This window comes from Solea senegalensis, linkage group LG4, assembly GCF_019176455.1.
Source record: "Solea senegalensis isolate Sse05_10M linkage group LG4, IFAPA_SoseM_1, whole genome shotgun sequence".
NCBI lineage: Eukaryota > Metazoa > Chordata > Actinopteri > Pleuronectiformes > Soleidae > Solea > Solea senegalensis.
In genome coordinates, this window is record NC_058024.1 from 13,496,938 (window position 1) to 13,518,049 (window position 21,112).

General features: G+C 38.5%; 2 protein-coding genes across 3 annotated transcripts in view; both read left to right on the forward strand.

The window, feature by feature from the left end:
• The window catches only part of LOC122768853 (growth factor receptor-bound protein 2), a 28,326-nt gene extending 11,061 nt beyond the window's left edge, over window positions 1-17,265 (forward strand). For both annotated transcript variants that reach the window (XM_044025141.1, XM_044025140.1), the window contains exons 3-6: window positions 10,301-10,398; window positions 14,378-14,500; window positions 15,544-15,712; window positions 16,963-17,265. In XM_044025141.1, coding sequence (XP_043881076.1) covers window positions 10,301-10,398; window positions 14,378-14,500; window positions 15,544-15,712; window positions 16,963-17,148 — 576 coding nt within the window. In that variant the 3' untranslated portion in view covers window positions 17,149-17,265. The remainder of the gene's footprint in view (window positions 1-10,300; window positions 10,399-14,377; window positions 14,501-15,543; window positions 15,713-16,962) is intronic.
• Window positions 17,266-18,313: 1,048 nt separating this feature from the next.
• LOC122768846 (kinetochore protein Nuf2-like) lies at window positions 18,314-21,020 on the forward strand. The gene is made up of 10 exons (XM_044025131.1): window positions 18,314-18,400; window positions 18,561-18,658; window positions 19,068-19,141; window positions 19,259-19,352; window positions 19,432-19,494; window positions 19,609-19,746; window positions 19,824-19,964; window positions 20,104-20,279; window positions 20,420-20,555; window positions 20,643-21,020. Exons 1-10 carry the CDS (start codon window positions 18,355-18,357, stop codon window positions 20,748-20,750), a joined length of 1,074 nt encoding a protein of 357 aa, XP_043881066.1. The 5' UTR covers window positions 18,314-18,354; the 3' UTR covers window positions 20,751-21,020.
• The last annotated feature ends 92 nt before the right edge of the window (window positions 21,021-21,112 follow it).

A 21,112-nucleotide genomic window follows, 5' to 3' on the forward strand; every position in this document is an offset into this window, starting at 1 on the left:
TTGATGTAATTGAAACTGTGATCTTAAACTTGTGATCTTGGTTCCATGTGAAAGAGTTGGATGTTTGGATAAAGGGCTAAAGGGAGGTACTAGTGTGGAGTGGATTAAAAAAGGAATATGAATGTAAATCGTGTCAAACAAAACAAAATAAATACACCACAGGCCAGAACAACCATGAATCCTCAGTATACCTTTTAATTTCGGTGTCAAAGAGGCTATAGTTACCTCTTCCTGCTATTACCTGTATGCTGCTGTTAGCTGCTTCAATAGAATATGGAACTGCAAATATTGCCATAGCTCAGTAATGGAGTGACGTTTGTTTGCAATAACCTTTTGTGCCTTTCTCCCTTCTCTTCATTCGCATATTTGGTTTGTGGATTTGAAGAAACTATTCCTGTGTCAACATATGGCAGCAGGTCAAGCCAACTGATGATGATTTGTCTCAGCAACTACCTACTCTGACCTAATAACTGCCCAGCTGTTCAAGATTTAATATGGCAGCACTCTGTGTGGAAGCCTATGTGGAAACCAGCGGTCTTGAATTGATACTCTTCTCTCACTCTATTTCTGTTCTTTGCTCATACGTTGCCAGAACACAGTCGATGACTGCTTAGGGACAGCCTGTAGATTTTATGCAAAGAGCAGCTTGTAGTGACAAGTAGTTGACATGAAAACGAGTTCAAAGCCTATATTTCAATCATCATGATCAGAAATGGATGTTTTGGTCTCTTGAAAAAAATGTTTTCATAAAATTAGTTTTAAGATCGTCATCACTACATGTTTAGGTCCTTACTTGAAATATCTGATGGCATATGTGCTACATATAGTTCTTGGCTTAAAAACAAAGTAAGAATATAGTGCACTAAACAGTAGGGCCGGATGAATTGGGGAAAACCTCTTATTGCGATCTTTCTGATGGATTGTGATTTGATTTGCAGTGATATTTTTCAGCGGATCTTCATTTCAGTTGTCACTGTGCTGTAGATTTCAGATAAATAAATAATGGAGCATTACCCCACTACAACAGTAAGACCTTGACTGCTCCTATATTCTAGTAAAAAATAATTTTTTTTTGAAAAGGATTAATTGTTCATTATAAAGTGACTATTTAAATAATATCAACCATGTTTTTCTTGTTGACTACTCCTTGATTTACCAGAGTGGGCACAGAGTGGCAACAGTAGTGTGAGTTACAGATTACCCATTTTAAGAGCAGTTTTGAGTTGCTCCCATGTGCTTTACTTCAGCCTTGACTCTCAACTTCTTGTTCACGGATTAGACTGTATATACCAAAGGACAGAGGCACCACACTCAAAATTCACTGTAGGCAAGTTGTATGGGATATTTAATCAGCAATCTAAAGCAGAAATCTAGTCTTTGATCTGACTTCATGACATATACTTCCTATTGATGTCATCATTCTGTGTCATGCCTATGTGTCTTTACCATTACGAGATTACATTTTTATCACAGTATTTATTCTGTCTCTGATGAGAACAAAAGAAAAAAGCTGTGCAGTGTGGGAAGGAAAAGACGGCTTTCCCTTTCAGTAGATTAATGGTGTTTGACAAACAGGCATTTAGCTAGCCAGCTACCGCAGATGGAGGATAGTGAACTCGGCATGGATATAAAACATAGATAGTTTGGCTGCTCTGAAAAAGAGATGGCCTCATTTAATGTTATTTGCCCTGGAGGGGTTTTCCTAGGCTGATCACAAGAAGGGTGGTTCTCTTTTGTTTTTTTCTTTCTCACTCGCACATCTTCTGATGCTTTCTCTTGCTTTTGCCATTTGTATCTTGATCCATCTTGTGTTGCTTCTTGTTTTGAAGTCTTTTCTTGCTCCATCTGCTTCTTTTTCTCACTGGTCTAATTCTCTGTAACAGGGTGTCGAGTCAGAGAGCTGTAATCAGGCCTCACTCCTTCTCATCTCCACCATCACTCCCTCATGATGTGCCATAAAGACACTGACAGCTGTATTTAAACCAAAAGTTAATTCTCTCTCTCTCTGTCTTGTGGGTTTTTTCCCTTCTCTACTCAACTTTAGTTCCCACTCTGCACAGCAGAGTGAAAAAGCCTAAAATATGTCAATGACTGAATTGGCTCATGTTTAATATATTATAATTACTGGTTTGATATGGCCATGGTGATCTTTATTCCGTGACATGATAAATCCTCAACTTTTGGTTTATGCTGACTTTGTATTTTGTAGCTTGCCAGCAGTGGTTAGTTCACGTCACGACCAAAAGCTTGCACTGGCATCAGATGCTAAATCGCCTTAAGAGTTGTTCCTAAATACACACAACCTGCAAAGCTGTTGCATCTTTTTATTGCACACCAGTTTTTGTTATTTTATAAAGCCTAGGCCATTAGAGGCTATTGCCAACACGAACAGCACGGAGCATTTAATATGTGATCATTAACAGCACACTGTAAGAGGGGACCCCCCCCTCCCAGAGTCAAACTGATGTTGAGAGGAGCCAGGAGACAGCTAGGTGTCCAACATTGTGTTTCCTGGTTCAGTGAAATAATATACATATGAAGCTACAATTGTAGTTCTATGTCCTTTTTATAAGGGAAGCTCCCCATGTGGTAAGAGCATCATATTAATTAAAAGAGTGTTAAAAGCTCTTGTTTCATAAAATCCTGTCTAATCCTATCAGTTTTCTGCATTAATGTGGCACTCAGTGCCTCCCTGGCTAGGGCCTGTCCTGTCCTGAGCTGAGCGTGCAGCCTTCACGCTGGGAGCAAATGGGGTCAAACTCATTTTGACAGCTTTTGTGGTTGTTCTGACTCTACCCTGTTAGGCTGAGTAAAAAAAGCAGGATTTTTCTGGGTCCATGCAGCCCCCTTCCCCCTCAACTACAGCCTGCTGTGATGTTAAAGCTGTCTCTGTCCATGTCATCAGTCTTGAGCAGGGGCATGTGGAACAATTTCCCTTTTAAAGGGTGTGTACATTTTTAATAACATCTATGGGGCAGCATTAAATTACTGAAGAGGCATTTGTTGTCAGATGAGGTTTATTTATAGATGGATTTAGCCAAATCAACTTGCTTAGACAAATCTTAACCCAAAGGTCGTCATTACCAACGTCAAACAGAAGAATGGCTTCTTGATTTGTATTTGTTTTATGTCCACAACCTAAATAACCCACATTTTGGTATTAATGTTAATCCCACAGTCTCTGCACACTGTCCTACAAACAGTACTGTTGGCTGAATTGAGTTTGTCTTGTGTGGGAGATCTGCAGCCTCTGTTGGGGTCAACCCTGCTGCCAGTATGTCAAAATACCATGCCTCAAATTCCATTCCTGCAGGGCAGCTTCACAGTCTGTACTAATACACATGCACACACACATAGATGTGGTCGTGTAATAGTGCAATATATATATGTGTTTTTTAACTTTACTCTTTGGGCCTGGTCCACCTCCTTTGGCCCTTCCCCAGTATCTGCACACTAATTTTTAGGTTTTATGACTAATGCGCTACATTATTGAGTTACGAAGAAGCACTTTCTTATCTGATCTTTCTGATTCTGTGGAGCTACAATCATGTTTGTTTTTGTGTAAAACAAACACATTTGTTCTATTTAGTTACTGTAAGAAATGAGGTTAATTCTTAGACGTCAGATCTGGAGTGCCTCTGTAGGTTATATTTTAAAATGTTTTAAAACAATTTCCTCTCAACTTTGCACCACAAGCCACCGCTATTCTTAACAGTGGCTACATTAGAATTTTTCATTTTCCTGATACACTCTTGTAATAATCATTTTCTGTGGTGTCATAAGATAACCGAGTAGGGTTATGTTGCCACAGTTTGCCACCCCGTGAGCAAATAAGCACATGTGGTTTTGTCAGGTTTACTAAAGCTGGCAGAGCTATCAAACTTGGCCCGAGGTTCTGTTGAAGCTTTAGGCTTGTCTTTCTTTATATCTGGCTGACCTGCTGGCTGCATGCTGAGATTAACTCATACACACAGTAATCCCTGTCCCTGATTTAGTACAATCCCATGTGGACTGTGCATACACAAGGTTTATGTAGCATCTTGTTTTCTCTTCCCCCACTGTCAATCTCACTTCAGCTCATGTTCTTCCGCCATCTTGTGTTTTGTAAGGCGGCCATATAACTTCTTTTTGCAGTAATTTACTTTTTAAGTTTGTTTATTGCTATCAACACCCTGAACATGCAAACTATTTTGTTGTGATAATCATTTTTAGATGACCAAAAATAAAGTAAGGATTTTAATCTAATCTCCCTACTGACAGTCCTTCATTTTTGTTGTTCTTTGGTGTTAAAGCTGCAGTGTATAACCTTTTGGTGGTGTTATTATTCATCTTCATGTACATGCTGTATCCTTCATTGGGTTCTGTCAAGCAATACTGTCAGGCAAGAAGCATTTATCCTGTCAAACTGATGAATGGCTGGATCTCTTGAGCAGTTGAAATCACATCTTGTACTTTTGTTTTCAGTTTGACTGAGAAACAAAGTTGTGTGGCACTTTTTGGCTTGGGCTACGTTTACATGATGACGGTCGCAACAAGGCGTGGACTGGGTTTTCACGCCACACATTTGTATGTGACATGAGCAGATCTGAGCAGAGTTTTGCATCTTGGCAGTGTGTAGACGGAGACGCGACAGTGGAGCGTATTCAAGTTTTCCACTCTGGAGGGTGGTTTCAGATTTTTGCGTTTTTAAGCCCCAAAAACTCCATCACCGTCTACACGAAAGGCACTTCCGATCAAATATTTAGTTGTTTTTACCCACAAGTGTCCTTGTGTGAACGGGGCCTTAATCAGCATCATTTGAACTAATTTGGCAATGGTTGAGGATATTTGTTTATATTGAGTTATAATAAGTTGTTTTTTTCACAGTTTTAATGGGGTACATAAACAAAAATACTAAATCTGGGATTATTTCATGATCCCTACAGAAGCTCCTTACTGACCCATCAGTATCAATTGGAAACAGCCTCTGTACTTTTCTGGTCATAATTTCTGTTCCTCTAAATAACAAAAAATCCTTCAACATGATTATAGGATGTAAGCTTACTTTTATTTGATGACAGGATAAAATAAGTGAAATCCTATTATGTTTCATACATTTCCCCACAACTGCTTTATCAACACTAGTGTCACAGCAACAGCGCTTTGGAAGATTTCTAATGATTTTGAAGCAGAAGATAAAGATACTGCTGGTTTTAGAGACATGAATTACTAATAGTGGATATGGCACTTGTGTCACATACACATGTTTAATGTCACACATGGGTCTGTGGGTGGAAGTGTCATCTCTAATATTTTAGTGTGAGTATTTGAAAGCGAAAGAAAAGGGGGAGGAGGTAGTCTGCAGTGGCAGCTGTGGAGGAGATAATCCCCAGTCTGAACCTTCGCCTCTCAAATATGAACTCTTAAAACTATTGTGGCTCAATCAGATTAAAAAATACAAAAAAATGAAAGAGAGAGGGAGGGAATGTCTGTCATCCACAGAAGTTCAATAACACAATGCTGGCTCAGCTTGGAACGAAGAGACAGAGCTCATTCTCACACAATGCTGCGGTTGTCTGTCTAGAAAAAAAAAGCTGCCAGTTGAGCAAATATTTTATTTCTGCTTTTCTTCATGGGCTGAGAGCCATCAGATGGCCATCAGATGGCTGCAAAGTTCAAATGTCCATCTGAAGATATATGTGAACCATTTTCAATAGGCTTTATTTGATATATTTTCAAAGCATTCAATTTCTTATATAATTTCATAATAAAGATCTGAACTTTTTATCAAAGCTTAACATGTTCTACAAACTGACTTTAAAAAATCCTAATATTATAATAGTTGAATGGGAGCCTGTGGAAGGGTGGGTGAATTGGGTGAAACCATGTATGTATCTCATGTGAGATTATATTCAGAAGATGTTGATTTTGAGTCAAAGCAAATATTTAACATTTTGTAAATACTCATCCTAACTTATATGTTGGCTAGGGGTCACGCTAGCTGTCAATCACTTTGACAAACAGGGTTGTAAAGATTTGTCATAGTCTATTTTTATCAGTCATATTAATTTTAAGGATAATGAAACATTTTATACAGCCCCATTTGATAAAACACAGAACTCTTCAAAACACCAACAGGGTCATATTTAATTGTACAGGATTACAGCTGCCGACATTGTTGGCCTAAAAGTGGTTATTGAAGGTGTTTGTATGTGTGAATTATGTCTCAATTTCAGATATTCCCTTGTGATTGAAGTAAATCTACCAGTGGTGGAGAATTCTCGGTTAATGCGGCCCCGGATTTTGGCTGAAAAGAACCATTTCTGCACAGTAAATGTCAAGCTCCAGCCAGCAGCTGGTTAGCATACTGTAGCTTTGTTCAAATAAATGTGGGAAAACTGTTTGCCTAGCACCGTAACTTTCATGAGTCTCCACTGGTTGCCTAGTAACTGCTTTTATATAGCAGATATAGTATGATAAGTAATCTGCTATGAAATAGTGTGTCTTTGTTTATTCACTTCATTCAATTCACTAACAAGATGTAACATAACCTGCACAGAACAAGCAAGGGAGAGCAAATTACGTGATCCCTGGGAAATGCAAATATCTTCTTCTGGCTTATCCAAATAAATTACAAAGACTGGCTTACGCAAGATCCGATTCCAAGGACAATCACTTGGCTAGTTGCAGACAGCTGCTAATCAATAAGAGTGCAAAAGCAACTCTTACAAATTGTCCATTGTCCAGCTTGCTTCTAGATTATTTATTTATTTACTGATACCTGTGGATGAATGGTTTGTTCTTGTGTTTGTATACTCCAAAAATCACTAAATATACATGTAAAAATATATACATAGATGTTTTAAAGTTAGTGTTTTTGTTGGATTAATGAGGTCAGAGCTGTTCTTTTTGTTGGCATAGTAATACTTGTCAAAGTAAGATGATCCTGTTGTAGAACTTTCTAGCAGGCAAAGCTATTTATCTTTCATTCTATTTATCTGTTTATTGTTGTAATTTGTATCAAGGACCGTTGCCTTTAAAGTGCCTTTAAGGTTAATTGTCAAAGCCATGTTTTGTTATATATTAACCTTCGTATGTGCCTTTGAAAATCTATCTATCATCAGAACCTGTACGACTTGTCGGTTTTACAACCTAACCAACTAACTCTAGTTAGTAACGAACAAACTACTAACTGTCTAATTAACAAACTGCTGTCTAACTAACAAACTGCTGTTTAACTGTGTATGTGGAATAAACCTTCAGAAAGACAGTCGAGTTGTACCCGCCATACTTGTTCTGGTTACCCTTTCCAGAAGGGAGTATTGGGCTGAAAGGATCAGCCAGTAAAAATCTGGACATCCTATTCTAAGGTCTCAAGAAATTATACCAATATCACACAATTTCTACCATTACCACTATCAGTCCAATATCGATAAGATGGATGTCATTGACATCCCAATCGACACATGACGGTGGTGGTCTCTCCTTTCAAAATTTTGCCTTTGCCTAGTTTATGGATCATATTGGATTTTATTCTTTTCTTTCAAGAAAAGTTGGTATGAAAACTGAAATATCTGTAAATGAATCAATATTGAATCGAATCGGAACCTTGTGAATCAGCTATAAGAACTATTTATTTTGCTTAAGAGCACTGCTGGAGCTGTGGTAGTGTTGGCGTGGATGTTTGCCAAACAGTGAGTTTGAGCCAGGGTTATTACCAACTACAACAATGACAAAGAACACATGTTGTAGTTCTACATTGTGTGTTTGTAGAAAGAAATATGGTTCCTGCATTTGCACATAAAAAGTTTGTGGAACACCTTTTCCTGACACTGTAACACCCCCAGGGCAGGCACGCGGTGTTGTGAGTCTGATTCCTTGAATTTGTTTCGCTCAATTTAGTCACTTGCACCGTCACATGTTGCTCATGACTGTGAGCCCAGGGCGTTGTTTTAGCTTCTCAAAATTAGCTTTCCTGTGAGTCAGCATTGACAGCAATTGGAGTAGAACAAAGTAAGACAATACAAGGAGAGTGTGTTTATGTTGTTAGGAGGAAGAGAGGTGCTAAGACCTTCATATGCAAAGCTCAACGGTCATCACAGTTTTCTTTTTTGTTTGTTAGTTACCTTCCTTACTGATTGCAGTTTGATTGAACAGCTTCTCTTTGATAGTATTGTTGGGCCTTTTAATGAGAATTAACATTAAATCTTGAATATATATATATATATAGTCTGAGGACATTTTATACTGATTTTGGTGATGGTCTGACATTTACTCTCACTTCACCATGAGGTTAAGTGGTGTGGTTTTGAGTGAGACGCTCAAGCAGCTAGTGTTACCAGAAAATATTCCACAGAGGAAAATTGTTGATTATTGGATCATTACATTACATTACATGACATGTCATTTAGCAGACGCTTTTATCCAAACTTCCAATGGAATTGAGTACAATCAGCCAGGGGTGAAGTCGACCCAAACATAATGCTGTGTTAGAAATGTCATGTGCAGCCACCCGTCACTCTATTTCTTGTCATATGACAAGCAGTGACCAGCACGTTAGCGGTCTGCTGGCCACAGAGCCACACAGGGATGTTACAGTCTGCCTTTAAAAATGTTATTTCTTAAAGGTTGGTTAGGTGTGTCATCATACATCCCAGAGGCCAAGGCCCTTTGTTTAAATCTTGGCTTACACAGCACCTCAGAAACTAGTGTAAACACACTAAGATTATCTGGCCCATATCTCCGCTTAAGACAGTTTACCCCAGTATCCGCTGTGTGACACACGCACATACTGGACATATATAGACAAACCCACCCCCAACAATAGCTACTGGTCCAAGGCCACGCCCTCATTCAGTAATATTGGTTGTGCAGGGTTTAGCAGCTGGGGGAGGTCAGAGACAGCTGGCATTCTCCAGATGATTTGTGTTTGTACATGTGCTGCTTTTCAAAGAAAGAAATCTCCAGTGATGCTGCATAAAAGACTGCGTGTCAGCCTCAGCCAAAACATTTTCTACACCAACCTTTCAGGCTTTGCAAGATACTGTTATAGTACTGTAGATACTGTTCTATAGTTGCTATCTTTGCAAGATACTGTTATAGTACTGTAGATACTGTTCTATAGTTGCTATCTTTGCAAGATACTGTTATAGTACTGTAGATACTGTTCTATAGTTGCTATAAATCGAATGGCTTTGGTTTTTAATTGTCAGGATACTGTTACTTAACGCTAGATGTTGCACATGTATGCACAGATATATCCTAAGTCATAATTAGTGTAGGGAAGTTAGAACTTCCCTAACTATAACTAGAAATTCAGCAGTTTCCAATTATCTAAGCACAGCTTAAGTGACATGTCCTTGAAAGGGAAAATGACATTTTGTGTATTTATTTGAATGGAGCAACAATATAGGCTTCATTTTTATTGGTAAATCAGCTGATATTTTGATATTTTTAACAGTAAGTGGCCTATACTGTTCATATTGACTTGGAGACATGTGGATGCACCACTAGACCAACTCCTCTGCACCCAGCTGACCATTGTCAGAAATGAATCTGCCTCAGTTCTGACAATCAGCACATTTACATTACGTTAGAAAAATACAAATTATTGTGTTAGTCTGACTTAAGTAGGACTTTAGTAATACACATAAAGGTGTTAGTCTGACTAAAATTGTACTAAATTGAATTACTGAAAGTCTTGATGAACACACTCGGATAACACAAAAGAGAGTCAAATTACTATTGCATGTACACCATCAGCTGGAGTTAGAAATCCAGAAATAGACAGATAATAGATTTTAAGGTCTGCCAGCAAAACTTATTTAGTATTTTTAAGTTAATGGATAGTCGGAAGTCCCATGGTGCTCACCATTCTAACAACTAGATGCAAACTAAACTAGAAATCACCTTATACTAACAAGCTGAAAGGGGGCATATTGCCACCTGGTGTAGTGGAGGTGGAGACACTTCAGTCACTGAATCAATTACTCATAAGGGCTTGCATACTGGAATAAGGACCGTTGTCCAGTTAAATGTGTATGGAAAAGTTCTGACTGAGGTTTACTACATGTGTCTCTCTTTAACCAAAAGGTCAGAAACAAACACACCTTTAACAAGTAGCCTATGTTCCTATACTTGAAGCTGAAAAACACTTACTCAGGCATTCTCCCAACATGCTGCACATGCACCCTCCGAAGGTGACAGGAAATCGTTTGTTATGAAGCTAAATTTAGCACTGTGGTTGCATTCCATTGTTGATACTTGTTTGTGGCACTACCCAGAACTAATTCTCTCTCTCTCTCTCTTTTGTCAACACCAGGTATTAAATGAAGAGTGTGATCAGAACTGGTACAAGGCAGAGCATAATGGAAAAGATGGCTTCATTCCCAAGAATTACATAGAGATGAAAGCCCATCCGTAAGTATTATGAACACGGGTTCCTATATTCAGTATTTGTGAAAGTGCAGGACTGAAAGCTTTTTTGCAAGATGTTCTGCCATGTATTACCAATTTTCTATAATGAAGGGAAACAAAAAGATATTTTTGTATTTTTTTTGAACGGGTTCGTTTTCACTGAAAGCCTTGTTGACTTTGCTATGTATACTCAATAAATCCTGGGATTGACTGATCACAGAAGCTGTTGGATCCTTCATTGCTCAGAAATGGAAGGACAAATTGGTCATGCAGAGTTTGAAGGTTTCCAGAAGAACCAGTCCAGCTGACGTAATCAGTCTTAAATTACAGCACCGAGTTTATTTAGTGACCGATGACATGCGACTTTTGTTATTTTAACTAGGATGCCCAGAATAAGCTTCTCAACAGACATTGCATCTGAACGTTTTCTACTTTGTGAACCGTGCGTCTTTCCAACATCAGTCACTCACTACTGCCCTTAAATATAATTTCACTTTCACTAGCTTATGCAAAAGGATGCTGCACTACAGAATATCAACACCATAACAGTATTGTACTGTATCGAAAAAAAGTATCCCTCTGGAGGCAAAAGTAATATTGAGGCTAGTAAGGTGAGGTGGCTACAAACAGGTTGGAGTATGACTGAAAACAATAAGTGCCCACAGTGCATTACCGTTAACACACACAAATCAATCAGCTCTGATAGTATTGTTTGACAGAGCCTGTTGATACTCGGACACAGCATACACATAATGTTATATAATTTCTGTTCATGAAGACCAAACTGAGGCAGAGTAGTAACATCACCAACAACTAAAATCACCAATTCCAGCTCTTAAAACACTAGGTTAGTTGTTATTGGCTCCTAAATACAAATACAGATAGTACACACAGCTCTAGTAGTGAATGCAAGTGGAAAAGTTATACTCATACATGTTATACAATATATCACTTTATCACTTTTCTGCAACTCATGGTTTCTCTTTGCTATAAAAACAAATCAATTTCTCAACTCAAGCTAAACTGCTTTCTACCACTGTCCCATTCACAATTACATTTGACTGTATGCAGTACCTTGTGTGTGTGTGTTTTAAACCACTTTAGACAACGCCTTGCAGAACCCTCAGAGAACATTACCTCTGGACCTGTGCTCAGTGCCAGATTAGCTCTCTCTCTATTAATGTGCTTGAGGCCTCCTGCTCTTAATTGAATATTGACCCTGACTGCATCATTGCAGTGGAGCTATCAGATGTGGGGGGTTTTTTTTACGGGGGAGAGGGGGGGTCTTTGTACTCTGCCATTTTTAGCTTTTCGACTGCTGTTGTGGTGATTTTGTTTTTGTTTTTTTCATGTCCTTAGTTCTAATGTGGCAATAACACTCAAGTGTTTTGGTTATGTGGAATCGATATTCACCTAGGCTTCATGGAACTCTCATAGGTTCTCTGGAGTGTAACAGCTTTTATACATCCTTTTCTCAGCACATGCACATTGAGTGCAGTGTTTTCTTTAGATGAATGTACATACAGAAGAGTATTACTTACACTTTGATACACTCAACCACCTGGCTCTCATCAGACTCAGTGAGGGATTTGTGTTTGCTTTTATCACTTGGCTGTCTCACGTAGAAGGTGAGAGTCACCATTTAAATTGATTGTTTCTTTAATACCACTTTCTCATTAAGGATATGGGATTAATTTTCCTGCCTCACTCATTGCACCCATGATGTAGGGCAGGAATGGCTGTGCCATGTAGCAGGTTGTGCATAGGCAGGAGTTGAAATTACTCCATGAGATAACAGAAGACCTGTTAAAGGACTTTATTTACAGGTGTAATAATTACCTGACACAAATTGGTTTTTAAGTAAAAGATAAAAATAGATCAATTGAAAGCTGATCTTTTAATGTTAAGAATCAGTTTAATAATGCTGCTGTCTTGAAACTCTCATGGAAGACATGGAAGTTCTGAAATAATTAATCATTCTAAAATGGAAAGGACAAATATGATTCTCTGGGCTGATGTGTTAATAAGCAGTGATATATTTTAATTTGTTATTATAAATCTCCAGAAGAAAATTTCTTCCCTGAATCCTATCTCGGCCCATTTATTGAGTCATTCTTTAAGGAGGTATGCTCACCCCAGCTTTCTTCATATGCTTGGTTGTTATGCATTTACTCTCCATTGCAGCACTGTGCCATGTTTAAGGTTTTGAAACACATATGCATAGCTAAAATAACACTTATTAAAACTAACGTAGCAACTGATTCTAAGTATATAAAAACGTTCCGTTTTGGATTGAAAAAAATAACAACTATTGAGCAGGACTGCTGATGCAAAGTGTCTGCTTTTCATGAGACTTCCTCAATTGCCCGTTTTGCAGTCAAATAGCATGCAGGTTATATTCCCACCAAGGCCACATCCATTTCAGTGCTCAGTGATGGTGTCTAATGTCTCACAGTGCCTTTCCTGGTGGACTCGGTTTGAAAGCTACTTGCTGGTTTTGAATAAATGATCCTCTTGTCAGCCCACCTTTCAATATGCTGTGAGTCAGAGTTGTGATGTGTAGGTTTGAAGGCAATTTTTACTTAAACTGCCCAGAACAGAAATTTACTAGAATCACTGTTGATGGGGCAATGGTGTGGCGGGAGGAGATTGCCCTATTCACCCATATATTGTGAAAATTAAGTGTTACCCAAACACACTAGGCCCCCCCCCACAACCCATTAGACAGACACACAGCTGTGCTGTACAGCAGGACACAAGGACACAGTACAGCCTGACTCCAAGTCCTTTCTGTTTGTACACAGAAACTTTCCTCTGAACCAACAGCAACAAACTGAACTGTGTCTGTGTGACCGCTGAATGAGAGTGATACAGCAGTATGAAAGCTTTTAGTGTTTCACCTGCGTGCGTGCATGTATGTATGTATGTATGTATGTATGTGTGTGATGGCTCTGTTTCCTCTCCTCCATTACTTGTTCTGTTATCACTTTGATCAAAGGGGGAAAACAGACTCTGTGTGCAGGTTTGCTGTGTTGCCAGACAGATACTAAACGGATTACGGATTTGCCCTTTTATTATTGATTATTCATTTTATAAATGTGTAAAGGAGCCAAGATGTCATCTTTTGGCTAACTGCAACTTTTTATTTTTAATTATTTACACAAGTAAAGAGCTTTCACTGGTTTTGCCTCCCATTTGTCTCCTTCTGACTGTCTTTATCAGAACTTTTTCACTCTAAACTACAAGAAGCATACGCAGATAAAAATATGTGTGCCATTAAAGGTCATAAGTTATGAAACACTGATGCTCTTAAGTTCACATTAGTAGAGGTATAAAAAGAGAATATATTTTGCCACTATTAATAGATAGACATTTTCTACTTCCTTGTATATGGAGGGCAGCGCAACTTCTCGGGACTGTCCCAAACTTTTTCCTGACTCTGGTGTATACATGATCCTAAAGTCTAGCGTAAATGCTGAATTACATTTACTCTAGAGCATATTTTAACTCATTAAATATTAAATTGAGAAGTGCCAGGAAGTGTAAGATGTGATGGGTGTGATGTTTACACTTTGTGCATTTTTGTTTTCTTTCAAATGCCCACAGACCTTCACTTTGACGTAGCTGCTCATATCTGTGAGTGTATGTGGTTGTGGTGTTAGCTGTAACATAATTAGAACCGCAGTCTATTTTACTTATTTATATAGCTTTTCTTAAGTGTGACAAAGGATTTTCTCTGGTGGGAGCATCACCATCTACAATAATGTGATACCGATGCTGTAGACTCTATAGATCAGCTCGTAATTCATGTTTTAGTATTGCACATGATACCTTTTTTATTGTGGGGAAAAAAGGATAATTTTGACTGAAATCAATGTCTAACTTCTTAAATGACTTTAGAAGTGGAATTTCTAATATTAAAAGACTGGTTGAATGACCTATGTTCTCTCACACACCTGTACTTGTTGTGTTCGTCCTGTAGGTGGTTCTTCGGGAAGATTCCCCGGGCCAAAGCAGAGGAGATGCTAAACAAACAGCGGCACGATGGGGCCTTCCTCATCAGAGAGAGTGAGAGTGCGCCTGGAGATTTCTCCCTCTCTGTGAAGTAAGCAGCTCCCAATATCGCACTTAAATTTTCTATAAGTTCAGTTCACATCGCACTTAACACAACACAGTTTCCTCATATCTGATCTGGTTAATGTTTCCATACTTGGTGCGATTGACTCATAAGCATAACCACTTCCTTGTTTTTGGGAAGTCTCAGTGCTGCTGTAACACTCGCTTGTTTCATTTCCTCTTATTTGTGCTTCCATTCTGATTTACAGTTTGCAGCAGATTTCATGTGAAGTTGTCGTTAAGAAATGGATCACAGTTATTGTCTGGCCCATCCTGATTACTCTTGTGAGCAGTGTTAATGTCGTTAACAAAAACTGCGATGTTTCAGAAGACAAAATTCTTTGTAAACCACACAGAGACAAACTCAAAGGGAAAAGTCTTCCAGGAATCCAAAGACTCAGTAAAGACACACGCTAATGCTATTTTATCAGCTTGTTGAGTTGTTGCTAAATTTAAAATGTAGTTCAAACTGAAACAAACCACCAACCGCTGATAATTATGGATTTTTAAACCTGTTGAAGATAATAACTCAAAGTGTAATGTTTCATTGTCTTCAAATTGGAGCAAACATGTCATTAAGAAAAATTGTGTTTGAAAGACAAATAAAAATGTTTCATATCAAAACAGTTATATTTTTGTTCAAACCTTAATACCATTTATTGTAATAGATAGGATAATAGAAAAAATTTAAATAATACAAACAAGTCGACTAAATCTACTGTAGATTTTAGTTACATAAAATATGATGATATTTAGTCAACTAAAACATCTCAGATGACTTTGTATATGACTAATACTTAATGGTATTTTTGTCTTAAGACTATAACTAAATTAGAATTTGCTGAAAAATTGAACACTGCTTGTGAGTCGTGTGTTACCGGCACAACTGAGTCATTTGACAAACATTTTTGATAAGAGCAGTCGATGTGTGACTATTACATGCACAGCCTTCCAAACAACTGTGAAATAGTGTTTTTTGAATACTGCTGAAAATACCACCGCTTATAGTTTCCTTTCCATGACCTTCTGCAGGTTTGGAAATGACGTCCAGCACTTCAAGGTTCTTCGTGATGGGGCTGGAAAGTATTTCCTATGGGTGGTGAAGTTTAACTCACTCAACGAGCTGGTGGAATACCACCGCACCTCCTCGGTCTCTCGCAATCAGCAGATCTTTCTGAGAGAAATAGAGCAGGTCCACCAGGTAAGATGTGTTTATTTATCTGTTCTATGTTTGTGGACATAGAAATAGAAGGGTCAGCTTTAGTGTGTAGAGATGAACACATGCTTATTTTCCTTCATCTCCGGTCTACCCCATTAGTGGTGAAGTGAAGTTCTTATTGCAGCAGAAACAGAAAGCGTGATGGTTGACAGCCTTACCACGGCACAGATACCGTCGACACCACACAAATGCATCGTGCTGTTTGTAGAAAAGTAGACAAATTAAGTGCACTATGGTTTCTGGCCATTTGTCTCATTTTAAACTGAATATAATGGACAAATGCTGCCACAAAAGATTCTTTGCTTTTCTCTCAACACTTTTTTTTAATTGATTTTTCAACTATAAACATACACTCAAACCCCCCACAACAGTATGTAGCTATATACACACATTTGACTATTTTACAATTATTGATAGCAGATTTAAGTTAAATAATGATTATTTTGGTATTTAATATAATCTGTTTAATCTGATTTTTTTTTTTTCATTTTCAAGGCTGTGTATTGTAGTATCAGGTCTGGCCTAATGTCAGTGAAAACATTTAACTGATTATCTTATCTTAACAGCTGAATTATTTACTCTCCAGCAAAAAAGAATAACTAACTAATGGCTGGTGGTGGAATGTAAGGGGGAAAGCCTGTCCCCTATAAGGAGGTTACACTGGGGGCACTTGAAGCGTACCGTATGCTACAGTTGTTTTTATCATCAGCTTCAGCCACTGAGAAAAAAATGTGACAGCATGTTTGCTTCTAGTCACTCGTCCATTTTCACTACTTTTTGTCACAGAGCAGAGAAAAATTACTTGTATGTTTTCAAATTCTGATAATTCAGTACTCATGCTTGTATCGACATGAAATGCTCACATTCAATCAGTCTTTTCCAGTCATTTCTTGCCTCTCTCCATTAGCCATTCATATGTTCTGCTTCATGACGTGATACTGCCCCCAGCACTTCCTGTACTGTACTGCAGTTACAAATGAACATGTGGTTTTATTCAGTTAATGACAATACAAATTTCTAGGAATGGGCATTCTTACACTATTCGAAAGTCTTATCTAATTAGTCGAAGAATCGTCAAAAAATCAGGCCAAGGCAACACTCTGTGAAAAGCAGGGAAATCTATTTCAATTTAATAATCATGGCCCATTCCTACAAATGTCCAAATGTTTCAATTATGCTCAGTCTTGTTTTCATCAACCTGTCCTGCCTTCTCTTCCCGTTTGTGTGCACAGCATCCCACATATGTGCAGGCACTCTTCGACTTCGACCCCCAGGAGGAGGGAGAGCTGGGTTTCCGACGCGGCGACTTCATCCAAGTCCTGGACAACTCTGACCCTAACTGGTGGAAAGGAGGCTGCCACGGCCAAACGGGCATGTTCCCCCGTAACTACGTCACCCCTGTCAATCGGAACATGTAAAACAGTCAGACCATGTAAACAAGAACAACAACCACAACACGGCAACCATCACCACCACCACCACCACCATCATCATCTTCATCATCATCTTTGATCTTCATCAGCCCCCACCTGACCCATTTATATAGACAAAGCTATAGCCCTAGCTATTGAGTACAATATGAATAACTCATAAGACAGTTACTACTTGTATCATTACATCATAACTTGATTAAAAACTACATGTTACATAGTTGTGAATGAAAGAGAATTAAATATAGCACTTACACACATTTATTATACTACCACCCAAAGCAAAATCTGCCCAAATTAACAGCATTGGTAAATTATCATTATGAATTAAATGTTTTTTTTGTATCTTTTCTTTTTAAATATTAACCTGAAAATTCTCTCTTCCAGCCAGGGACAGTTCAAACACTGTACATGAGAGTGCTGCATCTTCTGTATCGTTTCAGACCTGAGTGTCACTCCATGGTGAGAACTGTATTTATTCATAAACCTCCACATCAAGGAAATCAGTTCAACTTTTGTCACGTTCAGCAGCTAATATTTACAGATATAATCAAGTGGTGAACAGTCTGGATGTTGTACTCAAGCTTGGTATGTTTGTTGTTTTCCGACAGGTTCCACTTCTGGAGAACATTCAGTATCCAGCGTATCAGGAGGGTGCGACGTCTATCATGAGTGTCTACATACGTGAGTCCTGTGTGTTAATAAGCAGCAAGATCCAGATTTTGACTAAACTAACATTTTTAAAGCCAGAGTTAGAGTTATTAATGAAAATGTCAAAAACTACCCTATTTCTCATGATTGATTTGAAGAAAAAAAAATCTTTCATCAAAATCCATTTAGTTTCTGAGAAATACTTTTCACTGACTGATACACAAATAGATGTGGTCAGAAACATAACCCTCTTACCACAGGTAAACATATACACAGCGCTTAAGGCATATTTATTAACCCAATTGATTCACCAATCCCAAGAAAAAAAATAATTTTAACATCTTTGTCAATGACAGCTTTGTTTTCCAAGATTATTGAATATTACTTGGGACATTTCACATTATGCACTTGTGATAAAAATGTTGATGGCAACTTAACATGAATAGATACCTCTTTTATGGTTGATATATACATACATTAACTATTTGTATTTATGTAATAATAACTTTGTTTATTATCTGTTATAGGCAGCAGTTTCTGCCTATGTGCTTGGTGTTTGATTTCTCACTCAATGACCTTCTAGCCCCACGTAAGTAAATGTCTTTTTTTGTTTTTCATTTTGTTACAATAAAAATGAAATTAACATGTTAATTAAGTTAATGTTAACTTAATTAACATTAATTAATTAACCCACTGGTTAATTAATTAACCAGTGCTTTGATAATCACAGCCCTTCTGTTCTTTTCCAGAGAAACAGAAGACTATCACTGTTCTCAGTGCAATCTTGAACTTTCTTCACTTCAGGAAGCAGAGAATGGAAATGGTCTTGGAGAAGCAGGCCAAATATGTATGTAACATTAGCTCCTAGCCCCCCCCACCCACACACACACACACACACACACACCCACCCACACCCACACATATACATGAGGTTAGCCATGCTCTAATCTGACAATTATATCAACCTATCTATTTGAAAAGACAATAAAATAAAATGTCTCAATAGATTGATGACTACCTTTCTGGTGGCAATGATCTAAACAGAGTTGATTTTAAAATGCATAAAAATCCTTTAACTAAACATTTGTGCTTAACGTGGTATTTAAGTCTTGGACATTTTTCTAAAAATAACCAACATTGTTGGCCACCTGGTTTCTTAGTGCAAGTTTTTTCTGAACGCTGACATGTTGGGAATCATTATCCTGCTTTGTGTTTGGAGTTTCACACAATGTTACAGTGAGTTGCTCTGTTTTCAGAGGGCAGACATGGACAGGCTGCAGGCCTACACAAGAGGCAACAAAGAAGCTGAGAAAAAGATCAAGGCGCTGACGTAGGTCTTGTGTGAACCTTGTGACATTTGTGATACTTTTCTTGTTTGTTTGGTTAGAACATGAAACACGGTTGACATGTCCATGTGTATAGATTTTTCTTGTCCTTTCTCGTTCAGTACCATCCCACCGGAGCAGCAGGCTGAGGCAGAGGAGCTGGCGGCCGCGCTGTCTGAGCTGCAGGCCACCACCATGCACGAGTACCAGGAAGTGGTAAGTGATGACAAAAAATATGGTCACAATAACAAACCCTGCTGTCAAGTTAAAGTGAAATAAACTTGTCCTTTTTCAGAATGTGAAGAATGACTGCATCGCTGAGTGGAAAACCAAAATTGCAGAGAAGTCTCAGAAGCTGGTAACGTGCCTGTGATTTATATCTTTATTAATTAATGTGTATTTTTGTTTGAAAAATGATAAGACATCCAAACTGTAAGAACCAAATCTGATTCTGTGTGTGTGTGTGTATCAGGCCCAGGTGAAAGTGGACGTGAGCAACATGAAGGAGGACATCGGCAAACTCAAGTCTCAGATCGTGGAGTCTCCAGAGGAACTGAAGAGTCAGATGGAGAAGATGAGGGAGAACGTCAAGAATGTCAAGAACTCCATCGTAAGTACCAGGGAAAATGGGAGCTGGCATGATGTATGGAACGAGGTGTGATGAGTTTTCCATATCACTGATTCCAGAAAGAAACAGACGAGCGTGTGGTGGAGCTGCAGAACATGGTGCAGGGTGTGACTCATACTGAGGCTGAGATCCAGCAGATGTACAACCTGCTGCAGGACCTGGAGAGCAGCATGAGCAACACCAAGCAGAGACACGAGATGGTAAGTGTTCATGTCCTCTGTGTTTCATATTTCACATCGTTCTCTGCAAATACGGTCCCCACCCCCTGCTTTACAGCTTGTCATTGTGCCTACAGAGTAAGCTTATTTTTGATGTGTGTGTGTGTGTGTGTGTATGCAGCAACAAGACTTGACTGCTCAGTATGAGAAGAAGCAGAAGGAGCTGAAAAACCTGTGTGTGGAGGAAGCTCAGATGAAGCGCGCTCAGGGAATGAAGCTGGACAAAGAGTCCAAACAAAATATCCGGAGACAGATGAAGAAAGAGACGATGGAACAGCATGTTCAGGATGTTATGGGGTATTTAGTAGTTTTGACATTATGGAAATGAAATAAGTTGTTTTCAAACATGAAATCTTGAAAATATCTTGAAATTTGATTCTCCAGTAGATCATCTGTAAAATAAATGTATTGAAAGGTTAAACTTACTTACTCTCCAGGCAGTGTAACCAAATCCATCAGAAGCGTGAAGAAATGGCTGAAAAAATCCAAGAGATCTCCAGAGAGACGCAGCAGCTGAAGGCCAAGATCCAGAGCCTGAGAGACGTCTGCAGCAAAGAGACGGAGAAGGCTCAGGTACAATCACTCACAACTGTCTGCTTTCACTGTGTGCAGTGTGTTCGTTCATGTTTTGACACTCACCTCTCGTTCCTCTGTGTTCAGGCTCTGTACGATACTCTGTCCAATTCAATGGATGATTTACACGGAAGAATCGACACCCACATCGTGGACCTGAAGCAGGATGTTGTCAGGATGTCTGCAAACTTTTAAATAGATCCTCTTTCAACACCCATTTATGTTTAATTCTACAAGTCATTTTCATCATTTCTATTCTTGTTACTGCATATCTGTCATGTTTTACTGTTCTGACCTTTCTGATGTACATAGTATCCATGATTTAACCTTACATGTCTTATTTTCAATATTTGTAAGACAACTTCAACTTGTAGTTTGAGTGCTCAACCATACTTTGTTGTACGTTGGAACTGTGTAATATGTAAATGTTTTGTGAACTGTTTCAAAAAAACACCCCAAATGTAAGCCCACTGTTATTTTGATTTTTACTATAAAAAATGTTTTGGTCAGTTAGAAAATATCAACACAGTTGAATGTTGTGATTAACTATTGTGAGG

Coding starts and splice junctions, on each gene's coding strand:
- LOC122768846 (XM_044025131.1), top strand. CDS start 18,355: ATGTGCTTGGTGTTTGATTTCTCACTCAATGACCTTCTAGCCCCAC. Junction 19,353..19,431: donor TGCACGAGTACCAGGAAGTG/GTAAGTGATGAC, acceptor GTCCTTTTTCAG/AATGTGAAGAATGACTGCAT. Junction 19,747..19,823: donor AGAATGTCAAGAACTCCATC/GTAAGTACCAGG, acceptor CACTGATTCCAG/AAAGAAACAGACGAGCGTGT.